We start from the raw sequence: 19,668 nt of genomic DNA on the forward strand, positions 1-19,668 counted from the left end.
TAACCAGACTGCATCTGAAGTATTGTTCAAGTTAGGGGTCCCTCGATTTAAGAGTGACAGTGATAAATTGAAGAGCATCTAGGAAGGATGGCAACAAGGATAGTGAAAGTTGAATCCATGACAAATGAAGATTCAATGAAGAAACTGGAGATGTTTAGCCTGGACCATAGAAGACTCAGGAGGATGTGTGACAGTTGTCTTCATGTATTTGAAGGGGTATCAGGGGGACCAGAGAGCTGTCCAAAAGTACAACAGGCTGCTTTGATGGGTTCTTCCTCACTGAAAGTCTTCAAGTTTTTACATCAAGTGAATGACCACTTGGTTGGCTATGTGGCCATACAGATTCCTCTGGAGTATTAATTGGTCTAGAATGGCTGCTGACTCCCCTTCCAACTCTCGAATTCTGTTTTTTCAGTGAATAAGAAAAGGTTCATGATTTATGTCAGTCTTCTGGTTTCCATTTATAGCCCCAGTAACAACATCAGTAACTTAACATAAAATACTTTTTCAAAAAAGAGAAATCATTCCACTTAATGAATGGCAGGTGATGCTTTCTAAACTGAAAAGAATAAAATTCCTAAAAATAAAATAACAACACAGAGGAGACACTGAGTATGCTGGGTATGATGGAGCTATAAGTGATATACAACTACTCAGAAGCCCCAGTTGTGGCCAGAGGAAACAGAAAGTCAACTTTCTTACTTGGAGCCTCATGCTGCAAAGGACAAAGAGCTTCCAAGGTCCTGATCTTGAGGGGCAGGGCCCTGATCTTGGGGGACACTGTCAATATCTTTTAATCCCTCCTCGTGAGCATATTCTCATTATTTCTTTATATTTCACTCATCTAACTTTGTTAGCTAAATGAGTGGGTACTATTTATATTTTCACTTAATCACTATGGAAGCTCAACATAATATTTCAGGAGACATTTTCCTAGGAGAGCATAGGTTACCTGAGGAGAGGGACTAATTTTTTTTTTTAATATTTGTATCCACAGAACATATCAAAAAGCCTGGCATAAAGCAAGAGCTTACAAAATGCCTGTTGAACTGAATTAAATTAAAGAGAATCAGTTTGCTTGTGCATCAAAGCTCAAATAGCTCATGGTCAGAGGATGGACCTTAGTTGAACCACACTTGGCACAATCAGTTCAAAGGGAAAACTTGAACTCACTGACAATTCATCACCTATTTTATCTGCAGTTGGGGACAGCCAATAATTGGTTATCCTTTTTGATCTCATTCCCAGAATTTCTGATTTATACCAGGCTTCCACATATCTCAGGCACTAAGTCACCATGGTGTTTAGCAATTTCATTCTGGTATCTAGTATTTTTGGTGTCTGAAGCAGTAGGTAGGGAGGGAGGAGGAGGATATAAGAGAATAGGGGTTAGGACAATGATCAGGGCTTGGGGTTCTGTCCCACCTCAAAATGGAGCAGTCCAGACTGAAGGCCCCTAGGAATGAGGATAGGGAAAGTAAAAATGGAGGGGAAGCACAATGTATGGGAAAGTTGTGCAGGGACGCAGGGTTTAGGCTAGGTTATGACAGGGATAAAAGGGCATGTTACCCTTTCTGAGCATCAGTTCCCTCACCTGCAGACTGGGGATAATTATATCCCAATATTATAGGCACTACCTACTTACTTCATAGAGGTATTGCAAGAAAAATATTTGTAAACTATAAAACACTGTTTAAATGTTAGCTATTATTACTCTAAAACTATAAGGCATTTGCATGGCCACATGAGAAATACTAGATACGAGTATATAGCATATTTGCCATTTTACATCGAATTATTTTGTCTGACATAAATATCTGTGAAGTTCTTTTCTATACTTGTTTCTACATAAAATCTAAATGATAATACTCACTGGTACAGAATATTATTTTTAGCTCTCATCAAAACAAAATCCCCAAAGCTGAAAATTCCCGTTTGCTAAATTTGGGGGCTGGCTTCTATGTATATACAGCAAATTTGTCATGCCTTGATTTATACTCCCGAGAGTTAATATAACATAACTGTGGTCTACTGTCATAAGTAGCTATCTCTAGAAATCGGCTTTTTGTTTAGCACAAAGGCACAGAGGTGGACCTAAACTATGCTGGTCTTATTGATCTCTGTCGGATTGTACTGAGATAGCTGGTGTTCTCATGCTTTTAATAGAAATAATATAGTTATATAATGCTTTAAGGCTTGTAAAACACTTTCCTCATGCCAGTGCTGTGGTATGGTTATTCTGTTTTTACAGAGAAAGAAGTTGAGGCTCCAAGGGGTCCTGTGACCTGCAGGATAGCAACTCTGATTTCCAGACCCCACCTCCAGCTCTCTGCTCTCAACAGCAGGAGGTTCCTCAAGGGTACCCGGCCAGAGAATGCATATCAACCTGACAAAATTTAACAGCAAGGAACCCGGAATAGAGTTTTTGTGAAATCACTATTTTGATATCAGAAACTCAACCAAATTCACCAGCTTTGGGATGTTTCTAGACATTGTAGTTTTACCAAAGGATTCAATGAGAATTGCCTGTGCTTTAAAAGAAGATATGGTCAATTTAAGACCTGAAACAGGAAGCAGATGTAACTCAAAAGTTTTGTTTTTTTGTTTTTTGTTTTTTTATATTACTTACCTTCCAATGAAGGGAGAGCATTTAGGGCTCAAAGTTTTAGAAGAGAATGTTTAAAAAAATAAATAGAATTTGAAAAAAAAATGACAAAGGGGATGGTTTCAGAAAAATCTGGGAAGACTTATGTGAACTGACACAAAGTAAAGTGAACAATACTGTATATAATCATGGCAATACTGTAACAATAATCAACTGTGAAAGAGTTAGCTAATCTGATCCATATAATGAACCATGACAATTTCAAAGGACTGATGAAAAATGCTCTCCACCTCCAGAAAAAGAACTGATGAATTCTGAGTGCAGATTGAAGCATATTTTTTTCACTTTATTTTTCTTGTTTTTTTTTTTTTGCAACACAGCTAATATAAAAATGTTTTATATGACTTTCCATGTATAATGAGTGGGAATTTGGAACTCAAAGTAAAAAGGAATGCTAAAAAAATTACAATCAATAATCCTGAAAAGGAAAAAAAAAGGTTTTTTGTTGTTGTTTTGGCTTTTTTACTTTACAATTTCACTACTTTAAAGGGGATCTCACTCAACTCAATTCTACACATTGGGTTGGCTCTCTGACCTGAAATTAAGGTATTCCTACAGCCATAATACTGGATGAATTCTGACAGCATTGTACCTACATGGACAAAACAAATTTCACCACAACCTATCAAAATAGTCTATTCATTGCTAAGGGTAGGAAAATTTGAAGAGGGGAGCAGATCCATTAAGGTTCACTTACCTTTTTATCAAAGGTCAGAAATTGTTTAAATTGGTCAAAGTCTGATGGGGTGACATACATGCGGAGAGGTTTTTTCCGGAGTTCAGTGTAAGGGTCCAAAGCCATTTTCTCTGGTGGATTCACTTCAATTCCTTGACTCTCTAAAAACACCTAAATAATTCAAAACACAAAATAATCATGTATATTCCTAGAAATATTATAGAAGGTAAAATGAACTCTGACTAGACAAGCAGAACTGATGGGGTGCTAATGATGGACCCTTAAAAGGCCCTGGACTTTCCCATATGGCCCAGATCCCTGGTTCCCAGGTCCCTGGCATTGGCCAGGGACACCCAGCCCTTTCCAGTTAATAATCCTTTCAACTGTGCAAGCTTTATGGCTTTGACCCTGCCCCAATCTCCAATTCTCTGTGTCCTCTAACCTAGCCCAGCCCTTCATTGTGTGTTACCTCAGGATTGCCCCTGGCCACTTTTCATTTTAATTCCATCTAGACCCCTTCCAGTCTGCCCAGGTCCCTGGAGTTTGCCTGGGGCACCTGGCCCTTCCGTCCTTTTTTGTTACCTCCCAATCACCCACGCTATTGGTCACTCCTTGATCACATCCAGATCTTCCCAGTTTTTTCAGTCTGGCCTGGTTGTCAATACAAGCATCACAACAGGGTGGATTCTTAAAATCTCGCCCACTCTAACTGGTATCCTAATAAACCTTGTCTCTGGCTAAAAAGAAGACTTGGGTCAAATTCATTCAAGGCAGGAACCATGTTGTTTGCCCTTGAATTCTGGGGTTCCCAGCACCCCTAGAGCTCAACAAAACCAATGAATGTTACAGACAACATGAAGTCAGGTTTTAGGAGTGGGGAATTCTTGACCTCGACTGCCTAGTCAACTACTTCCCGTCTACGCTGGGCAAGTCATGTAATACCACATTTTAATCCAGCCATATATACAAGATTACAATAAAGAATTTCTTCATGATGTATAACTTATAAATATTGCTGGACAATGCAATATAGTCTAGGAGACATTGGTATAAGAAAACTTGGACCTAAAAACTGAGTAAGGCCTGTAAAATTTAGCTAGGCGCCAAAGTCAATAAGCAGTGATTAAGTGCCTACTAAGCACCAGGCACTTTGCAAACTTCTAGGGACACAAAAAGAGGCAGAAATCTGTTCCTTTCCTCAAAGAGCTCAAAACCTAATTGGGAGACAACACGCAAACAAATACATGCAAGCAAGCTATGTACAGGATTTGTGATTGTTCATTCATTTCAGTCATGTCCAACTCTCCGTGACCCCATTTGGGGTTTTCTTGGCAAAGACACTGGAGGGGTTTGACATATCCTTCTGCAGCTCCTGTGACAGATGAGGAAACTGAGGCAAAAAACTGGATGTTCGGTGAGCTTGCTTCCGAGATTGTCCCAGTTCTATCGTCGAGTGTCATATAATTGGAAATAATAATGAATGCAATATGTCCTTGTATGATGCTTTACTGACAATTTTTACTGTCCTCTTTACTTACATAAGCTATTTTAGAAATAATTGTTTTAGCTTGTTATATTTTCATCAAACAAAAAAAAATCAGATTCTTGTTTTTAAATTAGACATTTTTTTTTATAAATACATTTATAATTTTGTTGAATGCATGAAGCTATGTCATCATTGTTTTTCTACAATTTGGTATCATGCCCTGTGTATCAGTAGGAGCTGCTCCAGTATGAAATATGGCTACTGTCACATTTGCATGTCCTCTATACGTGATCTGGCAAACAACAGTCCCCATTCACAGAGCACTTTACTATGACTAAGCATGTTATATTATCTGATTATAGTAGTCAAAAGAAAAAAAAACCAAACCTGATTTTGGGGGCCAGGATTTTATTTTACTACTTAGACATCTCTGCCTAACGCTGCCTTCTTCTCCTGCTTGGCACCCTGTCTTCTGGAATCTTTAGTGCCTGGAACTTTCCATTTCCTACACTACTCCCCTACCTGGCCTCTCCCTTCTGGCAACATCTGATGTAGAGAACCAATAAGAAGCCCCTGAACAAGACCCTGAACCTTTCTATGCAATCCCTGCTCTGGGCCCATTGTCTTTTTGTTCCAAGATGTGAACCGCTCTAGACTATCTTACCCCTAGGATGTGGTATGGCTGCAGTGTGGGAGGTTGCCCTGTGATCCTTTCTGGCAGACAAAGGAGTTCAATTGCTGCCCTAGTGAAAGAAGCTACTCAAACCATCTCCAACTCCAAGAAGCAGCTTCTCCACAATGCCCTCCATAAGGCCCCTATTTCCTCCTGCTGTGACCAATCTGGATGTATCTTTCTTTGGTTATCTATACCTTCCCCTCTGGGATCCCACCACTGGGCATCCTCTTAAGCCAAAAGCTTTCCCTTGTAAATTAACATTAATTGGGTGGCATTAAAATGCACCCAATAAAGGAGTTTTGCTTTTAGCATCACTGGTTGGTTCAGCTCTCTTGCAAATAAATGCCTTCAAACTGCATAAGTAGCCTGAAATACTAATGTATGATTATCCCCATTTAACAGATGGGGGAGCTGAGGCTCAGAGAAAGCAAAAGACTTGCTCATTATCACGTAAGCAGTTAAATATCAGCCTCAGGACTTCAACCAAGGTCTCCTGGCATCTAGCCCAAATTCAATGCCCTTGCCACGATTCCATGGCACAAACTGTACCTAACGATATTTATTTCATCTCCAAAACCTGAGTTACTAGCACTTAGGATTTCTTTTTATTTCAGACTTCTCAGTTCTACCCAATAACACAAAAGAGATATAGGCACCAACACTTACTTGTGGACAGCAAGAAGAAGATGATCTATGTGGGAAAATTGGAACACTAATGCATTGTTGGTGAAGTTATGAAATGATCCAACCATTTTGGAGAGCAATTTGGAACTATGCCCAAAGGGCCGTGAAAATGTGCATACCTTTTCTATACCCAAAGAGATCATACAAATGGGAAAAGGACCCATATGTACAAACATATTTATAGCAGCTCTTTTTGTGGTGGCAAAGAACTGGAAATTGAGAGGATGCCCATCAATTGGGGAATGCCTGAACACGTTGTGGTATATGAATGTAATGGAATGCTATTGTGCTATAAGAAATGATGAACAGGCAGACTTCAGAAAAATCTGGAAAGACTTGTATGATCTGATGCTGAGTGAAGTGAGCAGAACCAGAAGAATGTTGTACACAGTAACAGCCACGTTGTGCAATGCCTAATATTGATAGACTTAACCCTTCTCAGCAATAAAAGGATTTAAAACATCTCCAAAGGTGATGGAGGGTGCTATCCACATCCAAAGAAAGAACTATGGAGCTGGAATGTAGATTGAAGCATACTATTTTGCTATTTTTTTCCTTCTGTCGTGTTTTGTTTCCTCTTTCTAGTGGTTCTTCCTATTGGTTCTAATTCTTATTTACATCACTAATGTGAAAATATGTTTAATAGGAATGTACATGTATAGCCTATATCAGATTGTGCATCTTGGGGAGGAGGTGGGGAGGGAGGGGGAGAAAAATTTAAAACTCAAAAGCTTATGGAAATGAATGTTGATAATTCAAAGTAAATTAATTTAAAAAAAAAAAGAAGGAGCTGGTCTGAGTTGGTTGCTAAACTAGATTTCTTACAAGTGTCTGAACTGGCACTTTTATGGAGCCAGACTAATACAGATCTGAGGATTTCCCCCCATCTTCACCATTAAGGGAAAAAGAAAACAGTACCTCCTCAACATTACTAAGGCCCTTTCCTTCTAGCTCTAAAAGTGTATTACTCTAACAAAAAGTCAAGATAAATTTTTGAATTAGTTAAAATCCTGAATTTCATTTTGTTAATTCATTACAAATCAATGTAATGAAACTGTTTTCACAGTCACTGCTGTTTTCCAATTCATCTTGACATCTTGTCTCCTTAAAGGCTTCATTCAATTCATCAATCAATCAACAGGCATTTATTAAGTAAATTAGTGCCAGGCACTTTTCTTCACACTAGGGATACAAAAAAAAAAAAGTGGGGGAAAAAGTTGCCTTGGAGGAGCTCACATTCTAACAGACTTGACAATAAATGGTAGAGTAATTGGGAAGAGGAATGGCGAAGTACAACAGAATGAGATCTGAACAGGTTTTAAAATTGGAAATGCAACAGAAACTTGGTTTGATGTTTTGGCAGCTATGGAGGCTGTCTTAGGGCATTTGAGTAGTATAGCATAATAAAGAGTATGGGGCTTTTGTAAAGAATCATGAGGGGGAGCCAAGATGGAGGAGTAAGCAGGAAATCACCTGAACTCTCCCCAGTTCATCTCTAACAACTATAAAATATCACCTCAAGATGAATTCTGGAAAGGCAGAACCAACAAAGACATGAGGTAAAACAATTTTCCAGCCCAAGACAACTTGGAAGGTCACCAGGAAAGGTAAAAGAAGAATGCAGTTCAGGGCAGGCAGTATCCCAATAAGGTGGCATCAGACACTGCCTCAGTAAGCCAGAGGAGGCACACAGCCCCAGTGCAGGTCAGTGACAGGGCTCCAATGCAGCACCGGGCTAACCGCCAGGGCCTGCAGTCCCTGTCATAAGAACCTTGAGACAGTGCACCCTCCTCCCCAGAAGCAGACCTCAACTTTGAAAGCAACAAAATAAGCTCAGAAAATGAGCAAAAAACCAAACCAAAACAAAACAAGAACCTGACCATAGAAAGTTATTATGGTGACAGGGAAGATCAAAACACAAACTCGGAAGAGGACAACGTTGTAAAAATGCCTACGTTGAAAACCTCAAAGAGAAATGAGACTTTGTCTCAGGCCCAAAATGAATTCCCGGAAGAGCTCAAAAAGGACCGCAGAAATAAGGTAACAGAGGTACAAGAAAAATTGGGAAAAGAAATGAGAATGATGCAAGAGAATCTTGAAAAAAGGGTCAACAGCTTGATAAAGGAAGCACAAGAAAATGGAAAAAGATGTACAAAAATATACTGAAGAAAACAACTACTTAAAAATATAATTGGCCAAGTGGAAAAAGAGGTAAAAAAGCAAACTGAAAAAAATAGTGCCTTAAAAATTAGAATTGGACAAGTGGAAGCTAATGACTTCCTAAAACATCAAGAATCAATTAAACAAAATTGAAAGAAAGAAGAAATAGAAGAAAATGTGAAATACCTCACTAGAAGAATCAGGAGACCTGGGTTGAATGTAAGTTCTACTCTAATTAGCTGGAAAGTGCTAGAAAAAAGTCATCCTCCATACCTAAGTATCTTAATCATTAAAATAAAGTGACTGAACTATAGCAATCTCTAAGGTAATCTCTAATTTCTAGGATTTCATAATATCAACTTTTGTTGTAATTTTTAGTTAATAAGAGAATTATATCTGAAGATACAATAGCAACAAAATTCTCTCCTCATTCAAGATTCTAGACCAGTACTAAAATGTGATTTTAAAAAATAACAAAAGGTAAAACCCAGCTGATGGCTAGTTTGTTTTCTTAACTCATTCAGTTATTGTTAAGTACAGGATTTATCTGGGTCTGATGTTCTGCCACACTCAGATTCTTAAACAATGCCACAGAAATACCAATTAAATCAACAGTTAAATTTACATATACAATTAGATAAATATTTACACATAATGTAAAATAATTTAGAGTTATGTCTAACTCTCCTCTGAGTCAATTCACCCTCAGAACATGAGTATAACAATATTTACATTAATTTTAATAATCACAGTATGTCTCAAATCTGTGACTCTTTGGTGGTTTTCTGTCTTACAATTCTTAAACATGTGTGGTTCAGTCATTGGCATTATATAATTGAAAAAAAAACACTGTTTGCTTTTTGAGTGGTTTAAAAATCATGTGCTTAATAAAAATCAGAACATCAATTTCCCTCAAAATAGGTTGTGAAATAAAGGCTGGGTCACTAATGTTTGCAACATAACCTTAACTTTCTTATGGAGATGCTGCTCAAATAACAGAAGACTGGCTTTTCCTTTTCCTTGCCTTTTCTGGGAAGTTTTTTGCTGAGGCTGGATTGAACCATAAATTATCTGGATTTTAAAGTATATTTGTTCCAAATCCATGCTGAAAATAAACTCAGTCTCAGGAGGAAAAAAAAAAAGATGGACTACCTTCATAATTAATCAATACTACTTGTTATCTTTTTACTTCATTTCAATTCTCAAAAATTAGGACAAGTATAAGAACAAGTTAAAAACACCATGGGAGCAAATTCTCCTCTCTGAAGAGGATGGAAGCCAGCTTGTATCAATCCATGTTGGGATTATACAGGGTAGGATTTAAAAAAGAATATCGTTTCGAAATGGCATTTTAAACATCTGCTGTGCCCACATAATTCCAGGGATACCTAGCTCATATGCCGGAAAAATATAAGGTCAAAGCAAAGACAGAGAACACCCACGCTATGCTGTTGTGGTATAGTGCAGGGAAAAGAGTTGTAGACTTGGAATTAGGAGTACCTGGCTATGAAGCCCACCTCTGACTCCTACTAGCTGCGTGGTTCTAAAGAAGGTCAATTTCCCTTTCTGAGCTTCAGTTCATTCATCTGCGATATGGGGGATAATAACAGCACCTTTTTCACAGGGCTTTTAGAAGTATCAAAGGAGATAATATATACAAAGTGCTTTAACCTTAAAGTCCTATATGAAATTTGAGCTATTAGTATTGTCACCATGTTGCTTCCCAGGATCCTTATTTTCTTGAAAAATAAATGTGGAACTCCCTCCCACTTCCATATGCTGAAAATCAACAAACAAAGGGGCATTTTTTCCCCTCAGTTACAAAACAGTCAGCTACGTGGCTTCTGCAGCAAAGTGTTTTCACTGGTCACTAAAGAAAAATTAGGCTGCCTGGGAAGATTTAAGAACGGACAGAAGGAAATGCTTTCTCCTTTCTAGACCCAGAAAAACTTACTGTTGCTCTCTGTGAGTGGAGCTCAGTCTCAATAGAGAAGAATGTTATGAATTGATGCAAAATCAGAGAAGAGGTGAATCGTATCAAAGCTGTGACAGTGATCCTCTCTGTGACTGTGATGGTGATGATCCCAATTCTGTAAGTCAGACGGTTTTATGTACTTGATTTTCGTTTGGTCTGGACCATTAAGTATTTCATTCATTAAAGCAACTCTCTCAGATAAACTGCTCAACAGCAAACCTACACACAAAATGGGTTGTCCACATACACAAAGCCACAATATCCCCATTCTATTTATTTTTTCTACTTTTTTTTTTGACTGATCTGTGATTTCTTTTTGGTGTAGCCAAATCCCTTACTCCCTGGAGAGGAAATTTCCTCTACCAATGCAAGTCACTTCAATTCACTCAGCCTCAGTTTCCTCATATGTAAAGTGGGGAAGATAATAACAATAATATATACCTAACAGGGTTGTTATTAGGACCAAACGCAATGACAATTTCTAAGCCTGAACGGGCTATACAAATGCTGGTTATTATTACTATTATACAAAGTAGCCCCTTCTAAATTAAAATTATGTTGAAGAAATCACAAGATTTCAAAACTCATTCCACACCTTTGTAAAAGGGTCACAGTCAACAACACGGAATGTCTTCCCATAAATTGTGAGGTTGATACCCCGATTCAGGTCTTTCCAGTGGTAATGGTCCCCATGGTCATTCTTAGGCACTCTCTGGCGTTTGATAAATTTGCCCTGAGGAATGCCAGAGTTTTCCACAATCGGCTCCATGACTGACATGCTGTCATCCTCCAGGTAATAATAGATGGCCACCTTTCGGATCCTATAGTGCTCCTCAGTAGACAGAGGGACATCCTCTTGGAAATAGGCATCAAATTTCAACACCTATAAAAATAGAAATTTCTCCCCAAAGGAGGAGAAGATTGTGGCATTATTAGGTTATCATTAAATAATATTAAGCCTTTTCATGTACAAAGAAACACTTGCATATTTGCATATACACTGAAATACTTCAGCCATCAATAACTTTGTTGATACTCCACCAATGCACTTCACAACTCCTCTCCTATTTAGCAGATGGTCTTTAAGACTTGTGACCGCATGACCAATATGGTATTCTGTTTTGCATGATTGCACATCTATAACCTATATCAAATTGCTTACTGTCTCAAGGAGGAGGGAGTTGAGAGAAGAGGGAGAGAGAGAAAGAGAAAAAAATTTAGCTCAAAAATTTATAAAACTGAATGTTTAAAATTGTTTTTACTGTAATTGGGAAAAAAATAAAATACTGTTTTAAAAATGGGAAAAAAAAAAGAATTGCTATGATCAAAAAGTTCATATACCTGCAACTAATCCATTTGATAAGCCTCACTGAATTTACCTCTGTGGTGGTTCTTGGATAAAAAACAAAGAATCCATCACTGAGTTTGAATCTGACATCCATCCTTTTTGGTAGGATCTGTGAGATCTTATACCCCTTAAGCATAGCCTTCAAGGGTTATGACAAGGAGTCATCGAGATAGGCCTTCTGTGCAAAAAGAGTTAAACAGAATAAAGAAGACAAAAAAGGAAAGTGACAAATGTTGGAGGGGTTACTGAAAAATAGGGATATTAATAACTCTTGGTGGAGTTGTGAATTGGACTGGGCATTCCAAAAAGCAATTTGAAATTGTGCCCCAAAAGTCACCAAATTATTCATACCCTTTGACATAGTAATTCCATCACTAATCCTATATTTCTGAAGAGACAAAAGAAAAAGGACCCATTTGCACAGATATATTTATCACAGCTCATTTTTTTTTTTGTGGCTAAGAACTGGAAACTAAGGAGGTGTCCATCTACTAGGGAATGGCTGAACAAATTATGGCATTTGAAATGGTGGCATATGAAGACAACAGAATATTATTGAACTATAAGAAACTATGAAAGAAATTGGTTCAAAGAAATCTTGGAAGAATTGTATGAACTGATGCAGAGTGAAGTAAGGAGAAATAGGAGAACAATTTATAAAACAACACTGTAAAAACAAACAACTTTGCAGACCAAGGAATTTTGATCATTATAATGAGTATCTCAGAGGCCCAGTAAAGGAACATTCTAATAACTGCCTCCAGACAGGAGAAGGATTCATAATACAGAACAAAACATCCATTTTTGGTACTGTCCAACGTGAGAATCTGATTTGCTTTATTATGCATATTTCTTATAAGGGTTTCATTTTTCTTTTTCCCAGTAAGGTGTTGAGTGAGGGGTAGTGGGATGGAGAGAAAATAAATACTTGTTATTTAAAAAAAATGTTAAAAAAAATAAAGTTAAGTTGCTTTAAAAAAAGAGAGAGAATTATATAGAATAAGTTAAATAGCCATCACTTCTATCCTCTAAGTGCTTAAGCCCTAAGACATTTATTCTCTCTCTCTCTAAGGAAGCCTCAAATATCTCAATTCTTCCAACTTTGCTGATGTTATAGATACCACAGCATTTTGGAAATGATAACAAGGTTGCAGTGTACTATAATTTTTAGTGTCCAAAAGATAATTTAAGGATCCTGGGACAAGTTCATTACCTTTGAAACTAACAAATGTCCACAGATGTTAATTGATGATATAACTATTCCTGCAAAATCTTAATCCATCATAGAATCTTTTAAAACATTACTTTATTATTTCAACATGAGTGCACAAAATGTGGTAGGAAGCAAACATGATTTTATATATATATATATATATATATATACACATATACATATATATATATATACATACATATACATATACATATATGTCAAATAGCGAGAAAAATACTCGGTGAATGGGAAGTATGAAAACATTCTGAGACATCTGAAAATGGCATGAAGTTTGAAGCAGACAAATCAATGAGAAAATTAAACAAGCAATCAAATGAGGAGAAATATTAGAACAATGTGGAAGGAACGAGGCTCTAAAACCTATTATGAGGATGCTGAATCTGATGAAAAGGCCTACGGAGACCTAGTAAGATATTTTTAAAAGGGAAATGATGTCATTGCGGGATATGTCAGGGACAATAGTTGCTATAGTGGTATTTTGTACTATCTGGAAAGGATCTGAGACTGTTGATCACTTTTATTCCCCTCCCCTATCCTTTCTCATCCATTGGCTTCTGAGACAATGCACTCTCATTGTTTTCCATCTACCTCATTCTCTTCCCACCTCTTAAAAATGGCTGTTCCTTCAGGTTCTGTGTGGCTCTTACCTTACTCTACTGTCCCTTGGTGATTACATCTATGTGCATTACTTTCACATCTGTATCTTTAGCCCAGAAAGATCTTCCCCACAGTCCCACGATTCCAGCTAATTTTTGGATATCCTCACCTGGCCTCTCAAACTCAACACACCCACCCTCACAACCCCAAACCTACTGTTCTCCCACCTTCTCATTTCCATTGACAGTATCATCTGTCTAGATCCTAACAGTAACCTAGACTGAAAGCTTCCTCATCATCTTTGATTCATCCCTCCCTTTACCTTTCCACTCCTACTTCTGATTCTGGCCCTTATCCCCTTGCCTGGACTATTCCAACATTATCCTCCCAATGTATTTTTTTTAAAAAACTTTTTTAGGTAATTGAAGTTGTGACTTGCCCAGTGTTGCACAGCTAGTAAGTGTCAAGTGTGTGGTCTGAGGCTGGATTTGAACTCAGGTCCTCCTGACTCCAGGGCTGATGCTCTATCCACTGCGCCATCTAGCTGCCCCCCCCAGTGTATTTTTTTGCTTCCAGTCTCACCCCTATCTCACCTTTCCTTCACACCACAGCCAAGCTACTTTAGCTTACAGAAGGAAAGATATGGTTATATAATTTTTTCTTTTTTTTTCTTTTTTTTTCTTTTCCTTTCTTTCTTTCTTTTTCTTTTTTTTTTTAACTAAAAAAACCTTCAGTAGCTGCTCAACTATGGTCTACCAGATAAAGCAGACTGCTTATCTTAACATTCACAGCCCTCTAGTCTAACTTCAACCTAACTTTCCATTTATTCTAAACTTAGTAACCATCAATAACAAATGCAAAAATATATCACTTAAAAAAATTAAGGACCATATACAAAGCTGCAAGTCTCTAATTAGATTTCATTTTTAAATGTGCATATTAACTTTAATAATACCTAACAATATAAACATCCTATTTGTTTCCAAGTCCCCTTCTGTTATCCTTTTATTCTATGTAATTTTGAGAACATTTATTGCTATTATTTTCAATATTATCATCATCATCATCATCATTATTGGTCTGAACCTGTGACTTCTTTGGCATAGGTTTCATCTTGTGAAGAAACTCCTCCCTCCATCCCCACCTCCACCTCGGACAAATCTACAAATACTTTTCAGTACAGTCTTAGAGAGTTGCCTGGGGCTTTGAGGAGCCATTAAGTGGCTTGCCCAGGGTTGGTTGCATAGCCAGTTGGACAAAGGTACAGAAGAAAGACTTAAATCCAGGTCTTCTTAATTCCAAGATAGTGCTAGGTCCACTGCGGCATGCCTCCTGTCACCATTATTGTCACATAACTTATGATGAATGTTCCCACTTACCTTAGGTGGCTAAGTGATACAGTGGATAGAGTACCAGGCCTGGAGTCAGGAAGATTCATCTTCTTGAGTTCAAATCTGGTCTCAGACACTTACTAGTTGAGTAACCCTGGGTAAGTCATTTTATCCTGTTTGCCTCAGTTTCCTCATATGTAAAATTAGTTGGAGAAGTAAATGGCAAACCACTCCAGTATCATTGCCAAGAAAAGCCCAAATGGGGGTCATGAAGAGTCAGATATGATCAAAATGACTGAACAACAAAAACATTATCATCTTTGTTAAGCTTTTTGAGGATAGGAATTATGTCTTTCTTATTTAATCTTTTTATCACCAGCATGTGCCACATTGTCTGACATGTAGTGGGTGCTTAATAAATGTTTGCTAAATGGAATCTGAGGCAGGAAAAGTAAATGATAAGGTAAAGACATGATCAGATTTAGATTTCATTTGTAGATGGCTATTTCTGGAAAATACTTCCTATCTGCCTAACCAGTCTTTCTCAGCACCCTTTGCTGGCTCATTCTCCATATCATGCCCTCCTAACTGTGGGTGCACCCTCAGGCCTTTCAATGGGTCCTCTTCTCTTCTCTCTCTCTACAGTCACTCCATCAGGTCCTATGGGTGGAATTATCTATCATCTCCAGGCAGATGATTCTTAGGTCTATCCCACCCTAATCTCTTCAGTGCCCACCACTGCCTGATTTTTGAATGTTTCAAATTAAGACATTCTACAGCCATCCCAAACTCAACACATACAAAACAACTCATTTTCTTCCTCCCCACCTAACCAACTTACCCTTCTTCAATCTTTCTTAATTCTGAAGAAGGTACCACTATCACCCACATATACAAAAATATTTACAGCACCTCTTTTTGTGGTGGCCAGGAATTGGAAATTGAGGGGATGCTCATCAATTGGGGAATGACTGAACAAGTTGTGGTATCTGAATGTAATGGAATACTATTGTGCTATAAGAAATGATGAGCAGGCAGACTTCAGAAAAACCTGGAAAGACTTGTATGAACTTAAATGACTGAACTGAGCAGAACCAGGAGAATATAGTACACAGTAACAGCCACACTGTGCAATGACTGACTTTAATAGACTTAGCTCTTCTCAGCAATGCAAAGATCTAAGACAACTCCAAAAGACTCACGATGGAAAATGCTATCCACATCCAGAGAAAGAACTATGGAGTCTGAATGCAGATGGAAGCAGACTATCTGTTCTCCTTTTCTTTTGTTGCTTTGTTTTGTTTCTTCTTTCTCGTGGTTCCTCCCATTAGTTCTAATTGTTCTCTACATCATGACTAATGTGAAAATATGCTTAATACGAATGTATAAGTAGAGCCTATATCAGATGGCATGTCATCTTGGGGAGGGGGAAAGAAATGAAGGAGGAGAAAATTTAAAACTCAAAATCTCATGGAAGTGAATGTTTAAAACTAAAAATAACTAAATTATTAAAAAAAAAAAGAAAGCACCACTATCCTTCCAATCAATAAATATTTATTAAGTGCCTACCATGTACCAAGCATAGGGCTAAGCTCCCATGTTCCCAACTATACTGTCATCCTCAAATCCTCCCTCTCCTTCTCCTCATATATCCAATCAGTTGCCACATCTAGCTACTTTTCTACTTCTGAAACAAGTGTCCCATCTATATACTTCTCTTTACACAGCTACCATACCCTTTTCACATTTCACCTGGGTTATGGAAAAAGCCTCCTAATTAGTGTCCCTAACCAAAGTCTCTCCTTCTTTGATCTACCCTTCACACAGATCTCAAAATTATTTTACTGAAGCACCAGTGTGACTTTGTCACTCCTTTACTCAATATATGGTCCCCCTGTTACCTTCAGGATCAAGTGTAAACTCTTCTCCTTGGCACTTGAAGTCTTTCACAGTGTAGCTCCAAATTATTTCCCCAGCATTATTCTATATTACTCTCCCTTCTTATAGTCTCTCTTATAACTTTATGGTGAAGCCCAACTGGCCTTCTTGCTGTTACTCCCGCTCAACCTTCCACCTTCTGCCTTCCTAACATTGCACTGGCTGTCCTCACGAATAGAACATTCTCTCACATCACCTCAGCCACTTAGAATGCCTTATTTTCTTCAAGACTCAGCTCCCACATCACTTTCTACTTGAAACCTTTTCTGATCCTTCAAGGTCTTAGTGCCTTACCCCTTAAATTAGTTATCCCTTCCACATCGCAATTTTCCCCACTGCAGTTTGGATATATTTTGGGTCAGCATAAGCAATAAAATGGGAATTTGGAGAGAGTTTTGTGGAAGCTGCAGACAATACACAAAGGCCTGCAGACAACACAGGGCCCATGACCAAATACTTAACCCACATTTCACAATAAGGTACTGTATGGGCAGCAAGGTGGTACAGTGGGTAGAGCACTGGCCCTGGAGTCAGGACCTGAATTCAAGCCTCAGATACTTGACACTAGCTGTGTGATCCTGGGCAAGTCATTTAACACCAATTGTCTCACAAAAACAAACAAACAAACAAATAAATGAGGTACTGTGAACACTCCATCAAAGACAAAGAAAAAATTCAGACTTCTTTTCTGGTATGAAGGGAGGACCAAAAAATTTACGTGGATTTTCCAGATAGGTGCTTTAAAAATGCTTGTTGGTTGATTAAGAGTGTGTCAGGACTATGCCCAAAGGGCTATAAAAATGTGCATACCCTTTGACCCAGCAATAGCACTTCTAGGGCTGTATCCCAAAGAGATCAAACAAATGGGAAAAGGACCCACAGGTACAAAAATATTCGTAGCGGCTCTTTTTGTGGTGGCCAGGAACTGGAAATTGAGAAGATGGCCATCAACTGGGGAATGGCTGAGCAAGTTGTGGTATATGAATGTAATGGAATACTATTGTGTTAAAAGAAATGATGAGCAGGCTGACTTCACAAAAACCTGGAAAGACTTGTATGGTCTGATGCTGAGTGAAGTGAGCAGAACCAGAAGAACGTTATACACAACAACAGCCACGTTGTATGATGACTCATATTGATAAACTTAACCCTTCCCAACAATACAAGGATCTAAGACATCTCCAGAGGCCTTGTGATGGAAAATGCTATCCACGTCCAAAGAAAGAATTTTGGAAGTTGAATTGCTATTTTTTTTTCTCTTCTGCTGAGTTTTGTCTCCTCTTTCTGGTGGTTCCTCCTATTGGTTTTAATTTTTACTTACAACATCACTAATGTGAAAACATGTTTAACAGGAATGTAAATGTATAGCCTGTAGCAGATTGTGTGTTGTCTTGGGGAGGGTGGTGGGGAGGAAGGGGGAGAAACATTTTAAACTCGAAAGCATATGGAAGTGATTATTGATAAATCAAAATAAATTAATTAAAAAAAAGAGTGTGTCAGGATTTGCTGACTTCTTAAAAGAAATTAAGAGAGGAATGACAGATAATGTTAGAATTTTAAGCTTGTATAACATTGAAATGAACAGTTAGAGAAAGGTATGAAGGAAAAATGAAGGGCTCTTTTGGCTAAGTAAAGTTTGGGAGCAATGAGATTCTCACGTAGCTATAGTGTTTCTTTAAGAAACAGGAGAATTAATGTCAGCAATAAAATACAAAGGCAGACATGGGAGATGCCAGCATAGAATGACCGAGGTCACCTAAGAAATTATCAAGCAGTCTGACAACAGGGTAACATGTCACAAGACAGATAATATAATACAAAGGCTCTGAAGAAGAGATCAAATTAACAGTTGAATGGTATGAAGAATAATGGCATTGAATGATATAAAGGAAAGAAAATGATACCTTAAAAGAGAGATCAACTAGTTGCAATTTACAAAAAGGATGATGAGTACTGTGTCAAGCAAAATTCTTTTGGAATTGGAGGAAAGAACTTACTAAGACTTTTATATGAGAGTTTCTATAGACTAAGAGAGCTGAAAACCTAACTGTGAAGTAATACAAAACAATAATGCCTTAAATACCATGAGGTCAGAGCTTAGTGCCAGAAATAGGTATAAGACTTGTCTTTCTACAAGTTTATAACCTCCCCACCAAACAACGATAACAACAACAATAACACACACAAAACACAATGAAGCCTTAGCTTTTCCAAAGTCAAGAAGAAAACAATCTAAGCATTTTGACTTAAAATTTTTGTTTTTTTCTTGGCTAGAAGGAGAAAAACGGTAGAAAAGCAGAAAAAATAAGAAAGATTAATAGGAAAGTATATGATAAGAAAGCAATAAATTGATGAGAAGAGCAGTATAATTCAATCTGTCAAATACATCTCAACTGTATACTAAGGGAAGAAAGGGAGATAGAATCTGACGATGTGATGGTTAGGATAAAAGGGAAAGCAGGGATGGGAGGCAGGAGAACCTGAAACAAGGGATTCAAAATTTCCTGAAGTACTATGTACTGAGATTGCCATCCATTCTCTCCCACATGATGGCAAGGAGCATCTACACATATGACTCCTCCCCCCGACTGATGTTTTAAAGCAAAGAAGAGTTGAAGGTAATATCTAGTTAAGTGGAATGTGAAATAGATACTAACTGTCCATCCCACTAATCTGTTGGTTCAGGCTTTTGGAATGAATTACCAGATCTCAACTTTATATATAAATATGTGTGTATATGTATATATGTATGTATGTGTGTATGTGTATACACATGTATGTGTGTGTGTACATATATGCATTTATACACAGCAGCCATCAAAACTACTTGATACTACTTAAAAAATAGAAAAGTAAATCAGTGAACAGGTGAGCTAAGTAAAACTCAAAAGCAATCAA

At 37.8% G+C, this 19,668-nt stretch overlaps 1 protein-coding gene and 1 long non-coding RNA gene across 2 annotated transcripts in view; one reads left to right on the forward strand and one right to left on the reverse strand.

The window, feature by feature from the left end:
- The window catches only part of LOC110213596 (uncharacterized), a 28,910-nt gene extending 25,505 nt beyond the window's left edge, over positions 1-3,405 (forward strand). The window contains exon 3 of the long non-coding RNA XR_002326043.2: positions 2,252-3,405. This is a non-coding gene — a long non-coding RNA (uncharacterized LOC110213596). The remainder of the gene's footprint in view (positions 1-2,251) is intronic.
- Positions 1-19,668, reverse strand: part of EFHC1 (EF-hand domain containing 1) — a 96,344-nt gene that overhangs the window by 53,038 nt on the left and 23,638 nt on the right. The window contains exons 3-4 of the mRNA XM_020993970.2: positions 10,918-11,205; positions 3,363-3,512 (exon numbers count right to left, since the gene is read on the reverse strand). Coding sequence (XP_020849629.1) covers positions 3,363-3,512; positions 10,918-11,205 — 438 coding nt within the window. The remainder of the gene's footprint in view (positions 1-3,362; positions 3,513-10,917; positions 11,206-19,668) is intronic.

Source organism: Phascolarctos cinereus, unplaced genomic scaffold (assembly GCF_003287225.1).
Source record: "Phascolarctos cinereus isolate Bilbo 61053 unplaced genomic scaffold, phaCin_HiC Scaffold_5;HRSCAF=322, whole genome shotgun sequence".
NCBI lineage: Eukaryota > Metazoa > Chordata > Mammalia > Diprotodontia > Phascolarctidae > Phascolarctos > Phascolarctos cinereus.